The sequence below is a fragment of the Equus przewalskii genome, chromosome 14, assembly GCF_037783145.1.
Source record: "Equus przewalskii isolate Varuska chromosome 14, EquPr2, whole genome shotgun sequence".
NCBI lineage: Eukaryota > Metazoa > Chordata > Mammalia > Perissodactyla > Equidae > Equus > Equus przewalskii.
This window is the reverse complement of record NC_091844.1, coordinates 32,808,832-32,830,274: the sequence shown is the minus strand read 5'-3', so window position 1 is coordinate 32,830,274 and position 21,443 is coordinate 32,808,832. Positions and strand designations below refer to the sequence as shown.

The 21,443-nt window shown below is 38.0% G+C and overlaps 1 protein-coding gene across 2 annotated transcripts in view; it reads left to right on the top strand.

The window, feature by feature from the left end:
• The window catches only part of ANTXR1 (ANTXR cell adhesion molecule 1), a 219,151-nt gene that overhangs the window by 25,553 nt on the left and 172,155 nt on the right, over positions 1 to 21,443 (top strand). For both annotated transcript variants that reach the window (XM_070572461.1, XM_070572462.1), the window contains exons 2-3: positions 684 to 755; positions 5,622 to 5,693. In XM_070572461.1, coding sequence (XP_070428562.1) covers positions 684 to 755; positions 5,622 to 5,693 — 144 coding nt within the window. The remainder of the gene's footprint in view (positions 1 to 683; positions 756 to 5,621; positions 5,694 to 21,443) is intronic.

Sequence of the window (21,443 nt, the reverse complement as noted above, 5' to 3'; positions counted from 1 at the left end):
AAGAAGATCCCTTTTTAATATAGTTGAAAGGCTGTATAGTTTTTCTTCTTTTATGTATTAGTATGACTATTTGCATTAGATTTCTTTGAATATTGAACTACCAGTATGCTCTGAAACAATCTCCACTAATTAATTAATTATTCTTCCTTTGGATTCCTGCTGGATTAGTTCTGCTAATATTTTATTTAGAGATTTTGCATCTATATTTGTGAATGAAATTGGACTCTTTTTTGAGGAGAGGGATTTGTTTGTCTTTGTCTATTTGGGTATCTAGTTTGTGCTGATTTCATTTAAATGAATTGGAATATTTTTTCTTCCCTAATCAGAAGAATAATTTAAATAGCACAAAAATAACTGTTGCTTAGGATTTGAAACTAACCTGTGAATCTGTTTGGGCCCAGGATTATGTGTGTGTGTGTGTGTGTGTGTGTGTGTGTATAAGTGTGTAGAGTGGAGGTGGAAAGGACTGGAAGGTGGAGTGGAGGGAGTTTTTTAACAAAATTTTTAAGAGCTCTAACATTAAGTCTAAACGCCCTTTCAAACAATTTCCAAGGTTATAAGTTTCAGATAATGAGCTCACTTAATGGATAAGTCAAATGTAAAATAAAAGAATATGAAGAGAGAGAATACAAGGTAAAGACAAATGAACACGTGATTAAGCAACATCTGCTTTTGTTTTCTAGATCAGGAAGTGTGCTACACCACTGGAATGAAATCTATTACTTTGTGGAACAGCTGGCTCACAAATTCATCAGGTGAGAAACAGATTGTGTATTGCTCTGCCGTGAGTAAAACCAGCCTATGTTTGCTATTCTACTCATTACTGACTACTTTGGGGATGCTTTTGGACAAAGGTAGCCTCTCAGACCTTGGACCAGAGACTTGACTTTGTTTTAATCTTCACCACATAGTAGAGTAACTTTTGGCTTCCGGTTTTTAGGAGGAACCCAATTTGGCTATAAGAGCAAAATTTTAACTTTCTCCCTGTCTTGTTGAATAATACATCTTGTAGAAGGATGATTAACATTTTCTTTCACCATGCATCTCACTGGGGCAATTGGCTCATTCTAGCTGGACTCATGTAGGGTGTGTTGGATCAACTCATCCTAGTTTGCCCAGAACCTTCCCAGTTTTAGAACTGGAAGTCTCATATTCTGGGAGCTCCTCTCAGTCCTGGACGAACCGTGACAGTTGGTCAGCCTAGCTATGTGCCCTATCAGTTAGAAACCTCTGAGCATTCTCAACACCACTTTCCAAGGAAGGGCAATGCAGTTTTGAACATCATCACTATAAACATTGGAGAGGCCTTGGAGGTCTTTTTTTCTAGTGAGTATAGACACCCATTAGCAAAGGAAAGGAGGTCATTTCAGCCTCCTTGGGTACAGCCTCTATGGGATAACAACTGTGTTAGCTTTCATGGGTGTGCTTGAAGCCAGTTGTCAAGGTGTTTGGCAAAATTGGTCTGATCATAGGAAGTATCATTATAACTCCACTCCTGATGGATGGCCTCTGTAGAGTCTCCCAGCTGCTATGACTAACCACAAACTTCTTCTTTGAATATGGTTCTGAATCTCAGAATACAGGTTTTCCTTCAAGACCAGGGTTATGACAAATGTGTTCCCTCCAGATTTAGTTACTGGTCTCAACACATACCTGTCTGCCCAATTGGAGGGAAAGGGTTAGGAGGTGTGCTCCTGCCATGCGAAAAATAGGACGCTGCTGCAGGAAGCATCTAACCCCAGAAGAATAGGAAAAACAGATGCTGAGAGGAGATAGGAGAAAAAAGTAGAGGGAAAAGAAAGAAACAAATACCTGGTTGGTATTAAAAACAAAGTATTTAAGATAATCTTAGAAACTTAGAATTGAAAGGAACAGCTTCCTAATGCATCCTAGGAGGCATTCACTCACCTCAACTTGAATAGTTCTGGTGAGAAATTGCTGCCTTTCGGGGCAAACAGTCAAATAGTTGGACAATTCTAGTTTCCAGAAGACTCTTTTTTTCATTGAGCTAAAATGTCCTTTCCTGCGCTCTCATCCGCTGGTCCTTTGGAGTGCTATAAAACAAAGCTGCCTCCAGACATCTGACAGCATCTGCTATGTCTCTGCTTGTTCTTCTCGTCTCCTGTTCTCTCTGAAGCAGAGGAGCTGATGGAAAAGGCTTTGAAGTCAGGCACATGTGGACCCGAATCCAAGCTCCATTGTGCAACCATAGCAATTTACTCACCTTGGCTGAACCCTAATTTGCACATGAGGATTGTAAGAGAAAACATGTGCAAACCAACTAGCCCAGCACCTGGTTTAGAGTGGGCACTCAACACTTCTCTTTACCAGTTCCTTCAGTAATTCCAGACTCTTCACCATCTTGGAATGAAAGAAAGTTAGAGGTGGGGGGGGGGGGACCCAAGAGACCACCTGATCTAATCCTCACATTTTATGGATGAAGAAACTAAGGACCAGCAGTCGACATGGCATAATCCAGACCATAAAGGCACTTTCCTCCAGTTGTCTCCTCTGATGCTCCTTGGCTAAGGACCCCCTCATAGTGTGGCACCAAGACATTACTGTCATGCAAACTCCAAGAGGCAGGGACTCTATTTTGTTCACTGCTGCAGTCCAAGCGCCTGTAACAGTGCCTGACACATAGCACATGCTCAATTAACATTTGGATAAGTGCATGATTTTTATTTATTCACTTTAATAAATAGTCTAGGCAGCTGTTACCTCAGGGAGAAATTCATTCAGTAACAGTGGCTGATGCCAGTACAAATATAACATTATAATTTCAGTGGGATCCTTGAAATTTCAAGTCCCTCTATTTGTCTTTATTCTGACCCCCTCCCATTTTCCTAATAATGATTCTACCTCTTCACCATTTTCTTCAAGCCTCCAACCTACACCTCACACCCATTTACTCTCAGCAAAGAACCTTACCTCCTGCTTCACCAAGATCCCAGAGAATAGCAGACAAGTGATTACCTCAAGTTCCAATCCTACTCCTAAAAGGTGCATGCACATCCTTCCCATCTGCCTCTGAGATTCAAGTGCACCCCCTATTTAAGGACAACCCCTCCATTTTAGTCCATTTCATCCCATTGTCTCCAGTCTCCTCCAGGTCTTTGTCTCTCTCTTGTATTTTTCTCTACCTTTCCCCTGGCTCCATTTCTACTGGCAATAGACATAAACTAATCTCTCTTGCCCCTCATCTGAAAAAAGAAAAAACAAAACAATGATTCTCCTGATCATGTCTTTCTATTGATGATAACATTTCTTGACTGGTTTCTCATTCAAATATTTTTAAAGCCTTGCTATCTCCCTATCCTTACTTCTCATTCATTCCTTAACCCGCTGCTATCTGATCTTCACCTCCACGCTCCATCTGCTTGCTCTCACCAAAGTGTCGTCCTAGAGGAAAGATCCAGTGAGCTCCTTGCAGTCCTTATTCTGATGGGTAGAGGGGCTTTGTCTGATTCAGACTTTTCTCTCCTTGAAATTCTCTCCTCCACTGGCTTCTGGTTCTCCTTTCATTTCATGACCTGGGCCAGACCTTTACATATTGGTATTGGTTCTAGATTTGGCTCACTTCACTTCTCACTGCTGACGATTTCCTGGAACAACTTTACCCATGTCAGTACAGTGAGAACTCCCAAATTATGTCTCTAGCCCAGACTCAGGTACCAATTGCGTCTTGGAGACCTACATTTCCCACATTTCAAGTTATCCTTCCCAGAGCCTGAACTCTATATAAGGGAGGCAGTGTAATACAGTAGTTAAGAACCCAAGGTTTAGAATCAGCATGCTTTGTTTTAAGCCCCAGATCCACCTCTCTCTCACTGTATGACCTTGGGAAAAATTACTTTATCTTTCAGGGTCTCAGTTTCCTTTTGCGGAAAACAGGAATAATAATAGGACTGATCTCATAAAGTTGTTCCAAGTTTAATTAGATAAAACGTGCAAATCACTTACAATAGTGCCTGGCACATAGTAAGCACTTGATAAGGTTGACTATTATTTTAGTAATACGATCATTATGGTTGTTATTATTATCATTTAGGACATGGTGTCCTGCTGGCCCAGCAGTGGTGAGGTAGTAGCAGGCAGCATGGTGTCGTAGACAGAGAACCCAGGTCTGTTTCAAGAGACCAATATTTGGGGCCGGCCTGATGGCGCAGCAGTTAAGTGCACACATTCCACTTTGGCAGCCCGGGGTTCACCACTTCAGATCCTGGGTGCGGACATGGCACCGCTTGGCAAGCCATACTATGGTGGCATCCCACATATAAAGTGGAGGAAGATGAGCACGGATGTTAGCTCAGGGCCAGTCTTCCTCAGCAAAAAGAGGAGGATTGGCAGCAGATGTTAGCTCAGGGTTAATCTTCCAAAAAAAAAAAAAAAAGAAAGAAACCAATATTCAATTCAGCTGGTATTGCCTGGGCTCCTACCAAGTATTAAAAACCATGCTAATAGTTTCCAAAAATGCTTTAGATATTTGGTAATGAATATTGACTTTATCCTGGAGGCAGTAGGATCCACTGGAGGTTTTATAGCAGATAAATGACAAGATCAGTACTATATTTTAGGAAAATAATTCTAGAAGCAGTGTGAAGAATGAATTGGAGCAAGGAATGATACCAGGCAAGGTCATCAGCAGGAAATAATTGCAATTGTCAGACGAATGAGGGTAAGATCTTAAACTAAGAGACAGAAAAGGGGGCCAGGTTTGAGAAACATTCTGGGAAGTGAGAACTACAAGATTCAGAGTCAGATCAAGTGTAGTAGTTTATTGCATTGTGAAGAATTAGGTTGATGCTATGATGGAAGAAGCAGTTGGCCACCTAGAGAGAGCCTCCCAGGATGGCATTCCATTGGTGAATCCACTAAGTCTGACAGTCCATCTTGCAAACAGAGACATGTTTGGCCCTCAGCTGAGAGTTGTTCTTTTTCCCAGAGTGTGGATTTTACGTTGACAAAGCTCCTAAGCATTGCCATATAAAAACCATGCCAATGTCTTCCTTAATAATGAGAAGCATAACTACCAAGTGGAATAGATATTCTTGTGGCTCATCAGCACATTCTCTCCTTATAGGATAACCTCCTTGGGAAGCCAAGTAGAAATTAAAAGTTGATGGTGATACTATTTTCAGAACAAAAGGAGTTTGTTGTATGATCTTAATGGCTGATGGCATCAAGCTGCAACAGCCTGAGACACCCTCTTCGTTATAGGATACACCAGACTACTGCAGATACACTATCAAATTTTGTCTATTGGGATCCCCCTTTTTATAAATGTCATGCAGACTTAGTCCTCTTCTAGGGACACACTTCTTCAGAAGGAGCACAGGGCAGTGATGCATTTTAGCTTTCTTCCTTGTGATCCACACTCACTGGTGTGGTGTCTAATCAGAAGCAGCCTCCAAGAAGACAAAGAGAGTCTTCTCTTTGGTCCACAGCTTCAAGTCTGCTGCTGGCTAAATACTTGTGCCACCAGGTGTGGAGGCTCCCTTGGGTTGTAGGGTCAGCTCTGGCAGCCGTGATACAAAGGGAAGAACAGGGGGGAAGCCTGGAGGGGAATGGCATTTCACAGTCTTTCTATCTGCCCTGATAGAATTTCTTTTCCTTTCCAGCCCACAACTCCGAATGTCCTTTATTGTCTTCTCTACTCGAGGAACAACTCTAATGAAGCTAACAGAAGACAGGTAAGGATGCTCCCCATCTCTGTCATTTAAAGCCTATCTTTTCTTGAACAGTTCTGATATTTCTGCCCTAGGGCTAGCTTGACCTGTCGATCATTTTAATCTAATAGTTGCCTCTTTTCACTTAAGCCTTGAACTTTGCACATTGACCCATCTGCTAGTTTGCTCTGACTTTGATAGAATTTCCTGATGTTGGTGAAATTTTATAAATGACTAAATCACGTTAGGTAAATCTTACATTTGACTGGTGACTCAGTCTGCTAACTTGGAGCAAAATGTTAGCAAACCAAATTCTTGGGGGACCACATTTTCGCTTATTTAAATTAGATTTATTTTGTAGATTAAGCTTTCAGAGAGAAAACAATTACACTGTGAGAGAAGTAAGAACTTGAAATATTATCATCTATAATTACCAAGGTAGGGAATAGAGAGAGTTTACCGCACAACAAAATAAAAATAAATTTAAATCAGGTGTGGAAAAATGTTGTGGACATAACAGGATTAGTTAGACTTAGCTTAACAAAAGTATTCTGGGTTTTACCACTCGCAGAAGAAACTAACAATAACAGAGACATGTCATTTACTCATCATTAGGATGGTATACTGGGAGTAGAGATGACAGTTTGTTCCTGAGTTAATGACGCTTTGTGCACTTTTTAAAAAGTGATATGGTCCAAGGCACCAAAAAAAAAAAATGTGATATGGGCCACCTGAGAGAAGCTCCACGTGGGACTATTGGCAGATTTATTTATGGACATATTGGGAAAAGGAAAGGAGAAATGGCAGGTACAGGGAGGGCATGAAGACTTCATTCTATCATAGCATTCTTCTTCTAGAAATGAAAATAGGACTAACAGGATAGAGCAAAGTTTTCAGGATTTTGCACCGACACAGCAAATCTGAGCTAGTCACATTTTTCTCCATTTCTTTGTTTCCCATCTGTTAACTAAGAGTACTCTGTACCGTGTAGAAGTTTTCAAATCCTGTTACTCCTTTAGCAATATCTGTTATATGCATGCACGCCATTTGAGATGCACAGACACGCCCTTTTAAAAATGGAGTTTTCTTATTCCTTAACAGAAGGAGAAACTGATGTCATATAATCTTCCTGAGGATACCCAGCAGAACCCACCCTAGGGGCAGGCTCCGCATTCTTTTCCCCTCTACCTTTTTGCCCTTCTGTTTAACAGAGAATCATAAAGCCCAAGAAGCCCATGTGACTTTCCTTCAATATTGGCCAAAGGTTTTAAGAAGCTCTGAGAAAGAGTCTCTAACCTATGGCCTACAAGCAAGACTCCTAATCTTGCTCAGTCTTTATATGATGACATCCTTTATGCAGAGATGTCTTTTATTCAGAGAGAGCACACCTCTCACTCATTCTTCACATCCTCCTACAACCCGAGGCTGCCTGGAGCTGCTTCATGCTGACTCCACTCGCTCCATCCCTAAGAGTTTGGCCGAGAGACCAAGTTCACACATCCCTTGCGTGCTACTGCTCGCAGCCTCTGGGAAGGTGGGGAGGGCAGAGAGGGGTCATGGATTTATAAACACCATTAGAATGCCTAGGCTTTCAGACTCGTTTTGGTTATGCTAGTTCAAATTAGTCATCTGAATCCTACTTTGAATCTAACTTTTTGTGCCTTAACTTCACTACTCCTGGTTTCCCGTGCCAAGAAGATAGAGGTTAGAATCTCCACTTTGCTGGAAGGAGAATTTAGGACTTAAGGGCTGAATATGCATCAAACAACAGCCAGAAATGTCTTGCAAAAGGCTATGTGGATTTCATGGGGTGACTGCTTGGTCTAACCTATGGGTCAGCTGCCAAAGCATGACCTGGTTAACTGACACATCCCCAACCTTATCAGCCTGTGGAAAAATGTGGGCAAGCCACCTTTCTAAAATATTTTCTCAAGAAATTGGCTAAAAGAATTAGGCTTTCAGAATTTCCAAGTTGGTACTATTTCTGAAATGTATGGCTTTCAGTGTTTTAGTTGGGCACAGGAATTTTTATATTTTTCTCTATAGCTCATTTGATCTTCACAATATCCCTATAAGGCAGTAAAAGATGCATTATTATACCTAGGGAATAATTTAGAAAACTTACAGAGGTAAAATAGTTGTTCAAAAAGAAGACATGAGGGGCTGGCCCCGTGGCCGAGTGGTTAAGTTCGCGTGCTCCGCTGCAGGTGCCCCAGTGTTTCGTTGGTTCGAATCCTGGGCGCGGACATGGCACTGCTCATCGAACCACGCTGAGGCAGCGTCCCCCATGCCACAACTAGAAGGACCCACAACGAAGAAGATACAACTATGTACCGGGGGGCTTTGGGGAGAAAAAGGAAAAAATAAAATCTTTAATGGTTGCTCATTTGAAAAAAAAAAAAAAAAGAAGACATGAAAGACATGAATTAGCAGAGACTCTCTTGTCAACAAGAACAAAAGATTTGGAGTAAATCAGGAGAAATACTATCAAAGGTGTATTTTCATCCACTTCTTAAGATCAAATCCACATAGGGGAAACCACAGGAAGGTTGAAGAAATAGAATGGAAAATAGATATGGTGTGCGGAGATGTAGTAAAAGAATTACAATTAGAATAATAATACCTATTATTTGTGTTTTTTATCTTCTGAGCACCTAGCATATTATTTCTTATTTATCCCCATATAACCATTATAACTTCAATTTCTAACAGGGTCTCTGTGGTCATTTGATTCATTGCTTTATATGTAATATGCCATTTTCCACTAACTGCTTTCAAGATTTTTTTCTTTAGTTCTCAGCAATTTGATTATGATGTGTCTGGGCATGGTTTTCTTTGAGTTTATCATATTTTGGCTTTGCTGAGCTTCTTGAATCTGTAAATTTATGTCTTTCACCAAATTTGAGGAACTTGCAAGCGTTATTTTTCAAATTTTTTTCTGCACCAGTTATTTTCTCCTCTCCTTCTGGGACGTCAATGACACAAATGTTAGACATTTTGATATTAATCCATATGTGCCTGAAATTCTGTTCTTTTTCAATCTTTCTTCTTTCTGTCCTTCAGATTAGATCATTTCTATTGATCTATCTTCATGTTCACTGACTCTTTCCTCTGTCTTCTACGTTCTGCCATTGAGTTCATCCTTTGAATTTTTTCTTGCAGATACTGTGTTTTTCAGTCCTAAAATATGTTTTTGGTTCTTTTTGAAGTGTTTATTTCTCTGCTGAGAATTTCTATCTTTTCATATATTTCAAGTGTGTTTACCTTTACCTCATGAAGCATAGTTATTATAACCACTTTAAATTCTTTGTTTGATAATTCCTACAGCTCAGGATTGGCATCTTAATTGTCTTCTCCCTTGAGAATTGCTCACATTTTCTAGGTGCTTTGTATAATGAATAATTTTAGATTATATGCTAGAAAGTTTTACTGTTATGTTTTTTAGACTGTGAGTCATATTCAAATCCTCTGGAGACTGTTGATTTTTTTTCTTTGTTTGCTTCAGTAGGCAATCACCCTGGATAGGTTCAAACCACAAGTTCTCTCTTTTCTTCTGTGTGTGATGGTTTTTATGTCAGTTCAGTTTTCAAAGCCTTTGTTAAGCTACTTTGGGTCTGTCCCGCACATGTGTAGCTCAGAGATGAGCCTGGGACTTCTATAGCTTCATACACAGAATTAGAGAGACCCCCTTCTCCAGCCCTCTCCTCTACAGGATTTCCCCCACACTGTCTTTCTCATTGAGGCACCCCTTTCCAAGTCCTCTAGCAAGAAAAAAGGGATTTCTCTTGGAGCATTGGCCATCACATTACTGCCATGCAATTCTAGTAAGACTGCCTGTGAGGCAAAGCCAGGAGCAAAAAAAGAGAAATAAGAATGGAGATTCCCTCCACATTCTTTGAACCATAGGGCCCCCTTTTTCCAGAGGCCAGAAATGTACGGGCTTTCTTGGCCTTTTAGGTGACATCCCAGACCACTGCCATGTGACTGAGTCCCACCCATAGCTTAAAACCACAAGAGAAAAGAAGGGGAAAAAATGGGAATTCACCTTTGTATGGGTTATTTCTCCAGGTTTTAACTGCCTTCTCCAATCTACCTGCTTTGTTTACTTTTCAAAGTCCTCATGTCTTTGATTTTTTATTTTATCCAGAGTTTTTTGTTATAATCAACAGGAGAGATAGCCAGTAGCAAGTTTACTCTATCTTTCCTGCTGCTACTTTAATTTTACAGATAAGGGCACTTAGATTCAGAGAGTTTAGATAACTTGCTAAGGTTGAATAATAAAAATAGCAGAACTAGGATTCTAATTCTGGATTCGGTCCAACTCATGTGCTTTGCATTATATCATGTTAGTCTTCCAAGATTTCTTAGCTTCATCCATTTGCAAAACAATTGGCAAATTGTAACAAATTTTGTAGTTTTCTTCATTAGCATAATAAAGGGTCTAATTTTAAGTTTAAGCACTATTAGTATAAATTATTTTAGTGTTAGCTACTGCATATGATTCCTTGAAAACTCTCTAGATGGTCTTTTTCCTGATCTTACTTGAAATGCTTCAAATGTTTCACCATTTGGAAATGAGATCATGTCAAGGAAGTCCAACCCTTCCTTTAAAAGAAATCAGGAATAGATATTCAATTTAATCAAATGCATTTTTGGTATCTATTGAGATGATCATATTTTTTCTTTGACCTACTAATACAGTGAAATGCATTAAAATATTCTTTAATATAACTGGATCATTCTTGCATTTCAGGTTACACTTAGTTGTGATATATTATTGTTTCAGTGTAGAGCTGAATTCTGTTTTCTGTATTTTACTCAGAAATTTAGCATCAGTATTCGTAATTGTGATTGGGCTGCTATTGCCCTTTTTACAACTGTTTACTAATAGTATTTTTTTATAATTTTTTTCTTTTACACCAAATCCTAACTGCTAGAATTTATTCTGACATAAAGTATAAGGCCAAGGTCCATCTTTTTTCTCCAAGTGCTTAGCCAGTTTTCCCAACACCATTTGCTGAATAGTGTTTTACTACCAGTTTGAAAAATTAAACTTCTTCATAGTCTCGAGTCCACTGCTGAGTTTTCTATGCTGAAATATTGCATTTTTTGTCTGTTCCTATGCTAGGATCACGTTATTTTAATTTGTTTTAACATCTGAAGGACCAGTCTTTCCTCATTTCCAATTTTGGGTGAAAATCTTCCTAGTCTGTAATGTTTTCTTTCCCTTCCATGTGCGTTTTAAGCAATTTTTTTATGTTCCAGAATATCCTTGGAATTTCCACTTATATTGTGTGAAAAGTAAAGAATAACCTTAGGGAAATGGCATTGCATTTTTACTGTATCTATTTCTTATTTAAGGATGTATCACTTCTCTTTTATGTCCCTCAGTAAAGTTTTGTTATTTTCTTTAGATCAGTCTCATACAACGTTTGTTAAGTTTATTTCTAGGCATTTTAAAGTTTTGCTTCCATTGTAAATGAATTTTTTTTCTGTTGTATTTTCTAAATTATTATTCATCATAGAGCAGTTAACCTATAATTTGGGGTCCATGGGACTTTCTTGAATTCCATAAAATGACTTTTAAAAATTTGGCAAGTCAGAGAGATTGCAGTTTGATCAGAAGAGGCCTATTCCCCCAAAATAGTTTTAAAATATTGGTTTTGGGGGAAACTATTGGTTTTATAGATGTATTTCTTATCCTGTCATCTTAATGAAACACTTTATTAGTTCTAATACTTTTCCAGTTAATTTTGGAGTTGTTTTCTAGTAAGATGATTGTATTATTTGTAATTAATGATAGCTTCTGTCCTCTTTTCTAACATTTATGGCTATTATATCTTCTTATGTGTCTTATTACATTGGCTAAAGTTTTCAGACTTTAATGAGAATCACTTGTGTTTCACAGTTTTGTGCTTTATTGGATATTGACTTCATGGAGATAGTTTATCTAGTATATTAAGGAAAGATTCTTCAAGTGCAAGTTTATTAAAATTTTTGATCTAAAATAAATATTGTTTTATTAAATACCATTTTGCCATATCAAGATAATTATATCTTTCTTCTTTTATTTCCTTTGTGCTATCCACATGAAAATTTTAAATCAAAAGATTTCCTGATGAAAAAGTAGCCTTACATTCCTGGAATAAATTTTATTTATCATGGTTTATTCTTTTATTATATTTCTGGCTTTGATTTAACATAAGCCAGAGGACATCGCTTATCAGTATTTAATATTAAGAGTATTCAGGAGTTTTATTTTATACCATCTTTGTCAGGCTCAGGGTAAAAGGACTGCGTGAGTTTAGAAAAATGTATTGGCGCTCTTTTCCTGTGCTGTGGAATATCGTAACTAACATAGAAAGCATATGTTTGTTCAAGGTTTGATAGAACTCAGAGGAAAACCATCCAAGACAAAGTCATCACTAAAGAATTTCTTTGATTATCTCAAATTGTCATAGTCATATTTTCTACCTTGAGAAGTGATAGAAATTATCAATGTATTGATATTTTAATTTTATAACATATCTTTTTTTAATTTTCAAAATCTCTTCTGTACCTTTGGTTATATCCCTTTGCCTGCACTTATGTAAAGGTACTATTTTTCTCTTATTGTCCCATTCAAACTACCCAATGGTTTCTCTCTTAAATTTATTCATCAGTTCTCTTTTCTGTATTGTTTTTTGTTTCATGATTCACCATTTTATTTTTTTTCTATTATTAATTCCTTCTTCTGCTTCTTCTAGTTTATTCCCTTTCTTTTTCTGGCTTCTTGAATTGACAGTTTATTCATTATATTTTGTTATTTCTCCTTCAGTAATAAAAGCCATTATAAATATAAATTATACTCTAAATCTCATCTTTGTTGAATCTCATACATTCTGACATGTACTGTTCTCATTATTGCTAATTTCTAAATAGTTTATATTTATAATTTGATATTTGATATTTGATTTAAAATGATTTACAAAGTGTTTCACAATTTCCACATGCTTTTTGGGGTTTTTTTTTTGGTTTTCTCAATTTCTAGAGTCATCTATATTTTCAGAAAATGTGGTTTATTTAATTTCTACTTTTTAAATTTATTAACTTTTATTGGTGGACTAGTACATTATTTATATTTATCATCCAAGAATGTTAGAAAATATGTATACTTTAATGAATGAAAAGTTTGATATAAGAAATATGTTGATTAAATTTATCAAATATTTTATATTTTTGTTTACTTGACCTGTAAAGACAGAGATATTTAAAAACTTTCCACCATGACAATTCTATTTGAATTTTCAAGACATTGCTAATTTACACCATATTATGTAGCTCACATGTATCATCATTATGGAATATATTTCTACTTAATATAAAATGACCTTTTTGTCACCTTTAATGCTTTTTAAGTCCCTTGTCCAAAAATAATGTTATTAAATTTTGCTTGTATTTTCCTGCCACATCTTTTGTGTGTGTGTGTGTGTGTGTGTGTGTGAGGAAGATCAGCCCTGAGCTAACTACTGCCAAACCTCCTCTTTTTGCTGAGGAAGACTAGCTAACATCCATGCCCATCTTCCTCTACTTTATATGTGGGATGCCTACCACAGAATGGCTTTTGCCAAGCAGTGCCATGTGCACACCCGGGATCCGAACTGGCGAACCCCAGCCGCGGAGAAGCAGAACGTGCAAACTTAACCGCTGCGCCACCAGGCTGGCCCCCCGCCACGTCTTTGTTATCCATTTATCTTTTACTCATCTTTGATATTTTGTTTGATTTACCACTGGTGATTTGAAAAGTGTAATTTCATCTTTATTCTAATAACAGGTCCCAATGAATTATGCTTTTCTTTGTAATGGCAAGAATTAAGTAATATCTATTTATTTTTCCTTGCTGAACTTCTTTTAAGAAATATTTGCGTTATATTTCATAAATCCACAGACGCACACACACACACATATATTTCCTTTCTAGGGCTTTAAATTTTTCTTTTCTTTTTTTTTTTTAAAGATCGGCACCTGAGCTAACACCTGTTGCCAATCTTTTTTTTTTTCTCCTTCTTCCTTTTCTTCCCCAAAGCCACCCAGTACATAGCTGTATATTCTAGTTGCCGATCTTCCTGGTTGTGGCATGTGGGACGCCACCTCAGCATGGCCTGATGAGCAGTGCCATGTCCGCACCCGGGATCCAAACCCGTGAAACTCAGGGCCGCTGAAGCGGAACACGTGAACTTAACCACTTGGCTACGGGGTCGGCCCCTCAAGTTTTTATGTAACTTTATTTTTTAATTTCTCAGTTGACAGCATTTTTTCTAGTAAAATTTTCCTGAAGAGTATGTGAATATTAAGCTTTCTAAGCTGCTTAGAGAATTCCCCTTGAGAATTGTTGTTATTCACCTCCAGGTAAATATTTTAACTGAACACAAATTTCTTATATCCTGACTATGGTTTCCCCTCAGTTTACTAGAGATAGTGACACAACGTTAACTTGCATATATTAGAAAAAGGAGGGATGCAAATTTAGTATGTTTCTCCTTTGTGGGTAACTTGTTTTCTGCTCTTGCATGTTTGTAAACAAAATTTTCTTGATCTTTGGAATTTAAAAAAGTCAAGAGAATATATCTAGGTTTGAGTCATTCCATGAACTTTGTATAGTACCTTGTATAGGCCTTGAGCCGTTCCGTCTGACAACTTAATAACTTATTCAGTTTAAGAAATGTTTTTCTATTATTTCTTTTATTATTTCTTTCATTCTGTCTGTTCATTGGATTCTTAAGTCCATCCAACATCTCTGTTATAGTCTATTATAATTGTTTAATCTCTATTATTTTTCTTTGAGTTCTTGGACAATTCTTCACTCTAGTCCTGTAATTCACCAATTCAAGTTGTTTTGGTTTTGGTTTTTGGAGTGTCCAACCTATTATTCACCGCTTCCACTGCATTTTTTTCTTATTGCGGTAAAATATATATACCATAAAACTTATTTTAACCCTTTGAAGCATACAATTCAATGGTATTAAGTTGGGCAACCATCACCACTATCTATCTCCAGAACTCTTATCGTCCCGAACTGAACCTCGCCCAGCCCCTGGTAACCTCTATTCTCCTTTCTCTATGGATTTGCCCATCCTGGATACCTCATATAAGTAGAATCATATAATATTTTCCCTCTCGTTTCTGGCTTATTTCACTTAGCCTAATGTTTTCAAATTCCATCCATGTTGTAACATGTATCAGGATTTCATTCCTTTTTAAGGCAGAATAGTATTCCCTTGTGTGAATATACCACATTTTGTTTATTCATTCATCTGTCAATGGGCATTTGGGTTCTTTCCATCTTTTGGCTACTGTGAATAATGCTGCTGTGAACATTGACATGTAAATATCTGTTCAAGTCCCTGCTTTCAGTTCTTTGGGGCATATACCCACAAGTGGAATTCCTATATCATATATAATTCTATGTTTAATTTTTTTTTCTTGAGGAATCCCCATACTGTACTGTTTTCCACAGTGTCTGCACCTGTTTACATTCATACCTACAGCGCACAAGGATTCCAATTTCTCCACGTTCTTACTGACACTTGTTATTTCTGGGTTTTTTTTTTTGATAACAACCACGCCAGTGGGTGTGAAATAGTATCTCATTGTGGTTTTGATTTGTATTTCCCTAATGATTAGTGACGCTGAGCATCTTTTCATGTGCTTATTGGCCATTCATATGTCTTCTTTGGAGAAATGTCTATTCAAGTCCTTTGCCCATTTTTTTACTGAGTTTTTTAATCATGTTATTGTTGAGTTCTAACAGTTCTTTATATATCTGATATATTAATCCCTTATCAGTTATATGATTTGCAAATATTTTCTCCCATTCTGTGGGTTACTTTTTCACTGTGTTAATAGTGTCCTTTGATGCACAAAAGTTTTTAATTTTGACGAAGTCCAACTTATCTATTTTTTCTCTTGTTGTCTGTGCTTTTGGTGTCATATTTCAAGAAATCATTATCAACTCCAATATCATGAAGCTTTTCCTCTACGTTTTTTCTAAGAGTTTTATAGTTTTAATTCTCACATTTAGGTCTTAGATCCATTTTGAGTTAATTTTTATATATGGTTTAAAATAAGGGTCCAACTTCATTCTATTGTAGGGGATATTCAGTTTCCTCAGCACCATTTGTTGAAAAGATTGCCTTTTCCCCCATCGAATGGTTGGCACCCTTGTCAAAACTCACTTTACCATATATGCAAAGTTTTGTTTCTGGGCCCTTTTTTCTATTCCATTGGTCTGTATGTCCATCCTTATGCTGGTACCACACTGTTTTGATAACTGTGGCTTTGTAGTAAGCTTTGAAATCAGGAAGTATAAGTCTTCCAACTTTTGTTCTTTTTCAAGGTTGTTTTGGCTCTTCAAGGTCCCTTGAGATTCCATATGAATTTTAGGATAGATTTTTCTATTTTTGCAAAAAATGGCATTGGGATTTGGATGGGTATTGCATTGAATCTATAGATCCCTTTGGGTAGTATTGTCATCTTAACACTCTTAAGTCTTCTGATCCGTGAACACAGGATGTCCTTCCATTTATTTACGCCTTCTTTAATCCTTTGTCATCAGTGTTTTATAGTTTTCAGTGCCATTTTATTTTTTAACTGACAATATCTTTCAACCGTATGAATACTTTCCTGCTCTTGAATTTTTCCTCACTTTGTGTGTAGCAGCCTGCTATTGTGTTAGAGATGGAATGTCTTCATCATGAATATGAATTAGAACTGTTCTATGAGTTCTCCTGTTTTTCATATGAGTTTGCTTCCAAGGGGAAATTTTCTCAAATTCCTCAAACTGATCCTCTTCTTCCCAACTTCTGAGACATTTCCTTAGTATAGTGATTTTAAAAAGGAGCATTTTCAGCACTGGAATTTGGAATGAGTTGTGTCAGAGATCATGTAAATCTATGCTGAAAATGTGAAGATCTCAGGCTAAAGATGGGAAAATTTAGATGTAATGTAATTTTTCTCTTGGATGAGTAGAAAACCAGTATTGTTTCCAAGGTAAGGAAGAAGCTGAAGTCAAAGGAAGATAGTCGGGTGTAGATGTTGGATCACTGTGTTAAGAACCTCTCCCACCACCTACCACAGGCTGTTCTTCTCATGTCCTAGAATTCCAGACCTGTAGGTCCTTCCCTTAGTCTGATCTCAGTGGCTCTACTGTCAGGAATTCTTCCAAATGTCTGGCATGGGTATGGCACCCTTGCCTATTTTCCAGCGGTGAAAAACATTTTCCCCTTTTATACTAGTTTCGTTGTTTCTACAGCATTTTGGAAAGAAAAAGAGGAATTAAAATCTGTAGACTCAAATCACTAACTTAGACTGGAAATTTCACCTTTCTTCTACACTTTGCAAGGTTAAAAAAGCATAAGAAAACAACTATGGGTTAAAGAATTATTATGGCTTGTCCAACTCACCAGCTTCATTTTATTGCTGAGGAAAATCATTCTCAGAAAGATGGAATTATTTGCCCAAATTCATGCAAGTAATCAGTGGCAGCAGAATTTCTTTTAAAAAACTCACAAAATTAAAATTTTTAAATCCAGTGATTTTTCTACTACATTACATAGCTGATCCAACTCACTGCATCTGCATGCTTGCTGCTGTCTTTTGTTTCTTATCTGTGGAATACTTACATGGAAGCAACCACTATGTATATGTGTAAATGCGTAAATATATATGCATTTATATGTGCCTATATGTAATCTTTTATTCATGGCTTATTATGTACCAATAACCTAGAAAACCTTTCTCAACTATAATAATGGAAAACGATAATACCTTCCTTGTAAGGTTGTTATGGGAATTATATTATGTATTATATGTATAATATACATGGAGATACTAAGGCAGAGAAGGCTCAAGGCCACTCTGCTGTAAAAGTTTAGGAACCTGGACTTGACCCCAGGCATCATGGCCCTAAGTCCACACTCTTAATAAATATACTATAGGGTTTCCCACAATTTTACTATTATGTACAGTTTTGAATTAAAAACAAATCCAAACATACACAATTCACCACCCCAAACCCTCTGACTTCTTCAGGAAAACAGTCCCCTGAAAGCATATGCCCTCTACACGTTTCATCTTCATAACGTTTGACACTTCAGTTTGGAAATACTCCTCACAAAGAGGTAAAGATGTAGCATCAGCATTCATAGATGGGGTTAAGAGGTTAAGTATCTTGCTTATTGCTTAAGGAGTTGCAGTGAAAGCCAAGAACGCTTGGCTCAAACTGCTGAGTGGAAACCAAGAGACCACACTTCTCCATCCCTCTCAGTCATCCTTCGGTTTGGTTGAGAATGTGGTTTTGCCATTAGTGTCACAGGGGAAAATGACATATTCTGGACACATCGCTTGATTCCTGGAGCAGAATGATTACAGGCTGTCATTACCAAGATACATAGTTCTAAAAGCTTTTTCTAAATTTAAAAATAGCAAGAGTGCTTGAAAGAACCTGGATTTGTTCCATTTTGAGATACTATTCATTTAGATATGAGAAGATTTGATGGCAAAATTAAGAGAAATAGAGGGGAGCATTTATTTATTCTCTTGTCTTTTTGACTGAGAGATAATATCTTGGGGGTCTGAGTTCATAGGAAAGTTCCTTAGCTCTCTGTGCCTCTGTTTCTTCAACTGTAAAATGAGTATAATGATAGTCCCCACCTCATAGAACTGTTGGAAGTATTAACAGTGTCAGGCACTGATGAGTGTTGTTGTTACTGTTGTGGTGGTTGTTGGGATTTTTGGCAAACAGCTAAGGGATCACCCCAAATCCTCCTGGATACACGCCATAAATCATCATAGCTTATCCAACAGGAATTCGAGGAGTGAGTCCCCAGTTCGGCCTGGCTCACATCCTTCTCTGAAGTTTTTAACATTTGGCCAGTCTATCCCTCTATCGAGGGAGATAGGTAGAAAATATTGCTTCAGCATGAAGCCAAATAAAAGCTGTTGTTTGGTTTCTCTAATGATTCTAGCAAGACTTCTTCCGGACAAGAGTGCACGGGCAGTGTCTCCAGGGGCAGTCTGTCTAAGGGTTCCTCATACTGAGTCACAATGATGGTAAAAAGAACCCATCTTGGAGAAGTTCAGCAGGTCTGGGAACAGACTGATTTGAGAGAGTAGTGTGGTTCAGCGCTTCTCACACTCTTCCTCTGGAGCACCGCTGTTAGTAGAAGAAAGTAAAAATTTACCCCTGGGGTCCTAGGCTATAGCTTAAAGTGGCTCATTGAAAGCGAGTAATTTCTTCAACATCCTTTTATCTTAAAAATGCATGTGCATTTGTATTCTATTCCATAATGTACCAATGTGTGATTTAATATGAAAATCAGGTTGAGTTCTTTCTCAAATTTTGGAGTACAATCTATGCTCCAGAAAAAAAATATATATGTGTGTGTGTATCCTTGGTCTTTGTGTACAGTACCCTGTCCTATACCAAGTTTGGACACCATAGATGTAGTAGAAACAATACAGACTTTGGACCAGAGCCCTGTCTGGGTTCCAGTCTAGACTCCAGCAGCACAGGCCTGTTACTGTACTTCTTTGAATCCGTTTTCTCAAATGTACAGTGAGGATAATAATGCCCACCATATGGTGGTGTTGTGAGGCTTTTGCGAATTAACTCATGGAAAGTGCCCAGTAGAGACCCTGGCACAGCGTGGGTACTCAGGAAATGTTACTTCCCTTCCTCAGCTACTATCTCTCATGTGACAAAGACATATAAAGGATAAAAACTGACAGAGCAGTGTCCAGAAACACTCTTGTCTGGATGAAGCCAGCAAGGCAAACTTCAGAAGTAGTCAATGGAACCAAAGAATGATAGAGTTCTCATATTCAAAGCTAGCCAGTAAAGCCAACAAATTTTCTGTGCCCCCCTCAAAAAAAGTCCCCACCAGTATTAGTCAATATCAGGCAGCTCCACAAGTGAAGCGCCTCACCTGTCTGTCACCTCACTCTTAGCCCCGTGGCCTCCAGAATGGTGACTCGAGCCTGAGATTCAGCACCGCCTTTGATGGGTGCTGAATGCCTCCTCAAGAACTCCATGTTCAGCCTTTGCTACTCACTCTCAACAATTTTTTTAAAGTTACTAAATATTTTGAGTGTAATAAAAGCATACAAAAAAAGGATCATGAACATTCATTATCCACCCCCAAGCTTATGAAATAAAATGTTATAGGTATTGATACCTCCTGTGTACACTCCCGTTTCTCTTTCCTCACCAGAGCTAAGCACTCTCCTGAATTTGGGCTTCATCCATTTTAATGGATATCTATTTTTATATACCTATGAGCAATATATTATAGTGTTTCATATTAAGCTTTATAATACATGGTCATATTGTATGTATTTTTCTTGAACCTGCTTTTTACACTTAACATCATGTTTTTTAGAATTTTTCTATGTAAATACTGTGCTTGGTTCATTTTAACTAATGTTTACTTTCATATTGCATCCTATTCTATTGTAATAATGTATCATCATGTACTTATTTATTCTCTTATTTATGGACAATTAATTTGTTTCTAATTTTTCTGCTGTTATAAACAAAGTTGCAATGAATACTCTCATACCTGTCTCCTGGGGGGTACAAAAGAAGCAAGAATTTCTCTGTGATATGTAACTAGGGATTGAATTTTAGGTCTTACGATATGTGAATAGGTAGTTTCACTAGGCATGATTTAATTATTCTCCAAAAGGGCTGCACCAGTTTACATTCCCAGTAGTGATTTATCAGTGTTCTCACTGCTCCACATCCTCCCAACGTCTTATATGATCCCCCGACTCTTCTCAAACAGATTGTGCCCACATATGACTTGTGAGTTGGATTATCTGGTATGGACCTAGTACAGTCTTCTCTATTCCCACCTCCAGCCCAATTCTCCAAAGTGTGACAGGGAAGTCCTATCTTTGGAGAGAATTGTGGCCTCCACCAGCCTATACTATAGCATGTAGTCTGACCAAACAGAAGGCACTTGCCTGTCATCTACCCTAGGACTAGCCACTTTCAGCTTCCACCCGAGAAGGTGACGTTGGGCTCCACAGTCTCTATTTCACAAGACTTGGCAGAGTGCCACTCTATCCTATGCCCTTCCAAACACTCATCGTGGTCAGTAGTACTGACCTCAAGGACATCAACCTGACCATTTTGGATGCCACCAGTAGCACGAGAGACTTAGTCCCTATTGAACTAAGAGGAACACGGAACTGAAAGTTCTCATAGGAGGAAGCTATATATTCAGGCAACCCTGAATATAGAGCCCACTTTCCACCACTCCCATCTCCTGCAAAATATGGCTCAACTGGGGAAAAGGGTTAGCAATGGGGAAGGTCTTGTAGGGATGTTTTTCAAAATCCACGCAGTGCCTTAGGAAACCACACGGTGAAAACCCTTGCACAAATGAGTAACTAACCAAAATGGAGTTGTGTGGAGAGGAGTTTGTTCAGACAAATTCATCACATTGCCCTGTGATTAAACCATCACTCCTGTCCTTTGTGCCAACTTAGGCTGCAACCTTTGGAAATTCCTTGATGGGCTCCTCTTAGTGAACGTCAGTTACTGGTCTGCACTTGACCCTGTGTCACATCGTGGACTGCTCCTATCTGCCAGGTGTGGCCTCTCCAGTTCCCAGCAGATGCCCAGCTTCGATTTCTGCTCACTCTTTAGCTCCTGCATCCAATCGGATGCAGATTGAGCTGGAAGAGAGTGGGTAACTCGTATACTTGCACATCTTCATTTTACATTGGAGA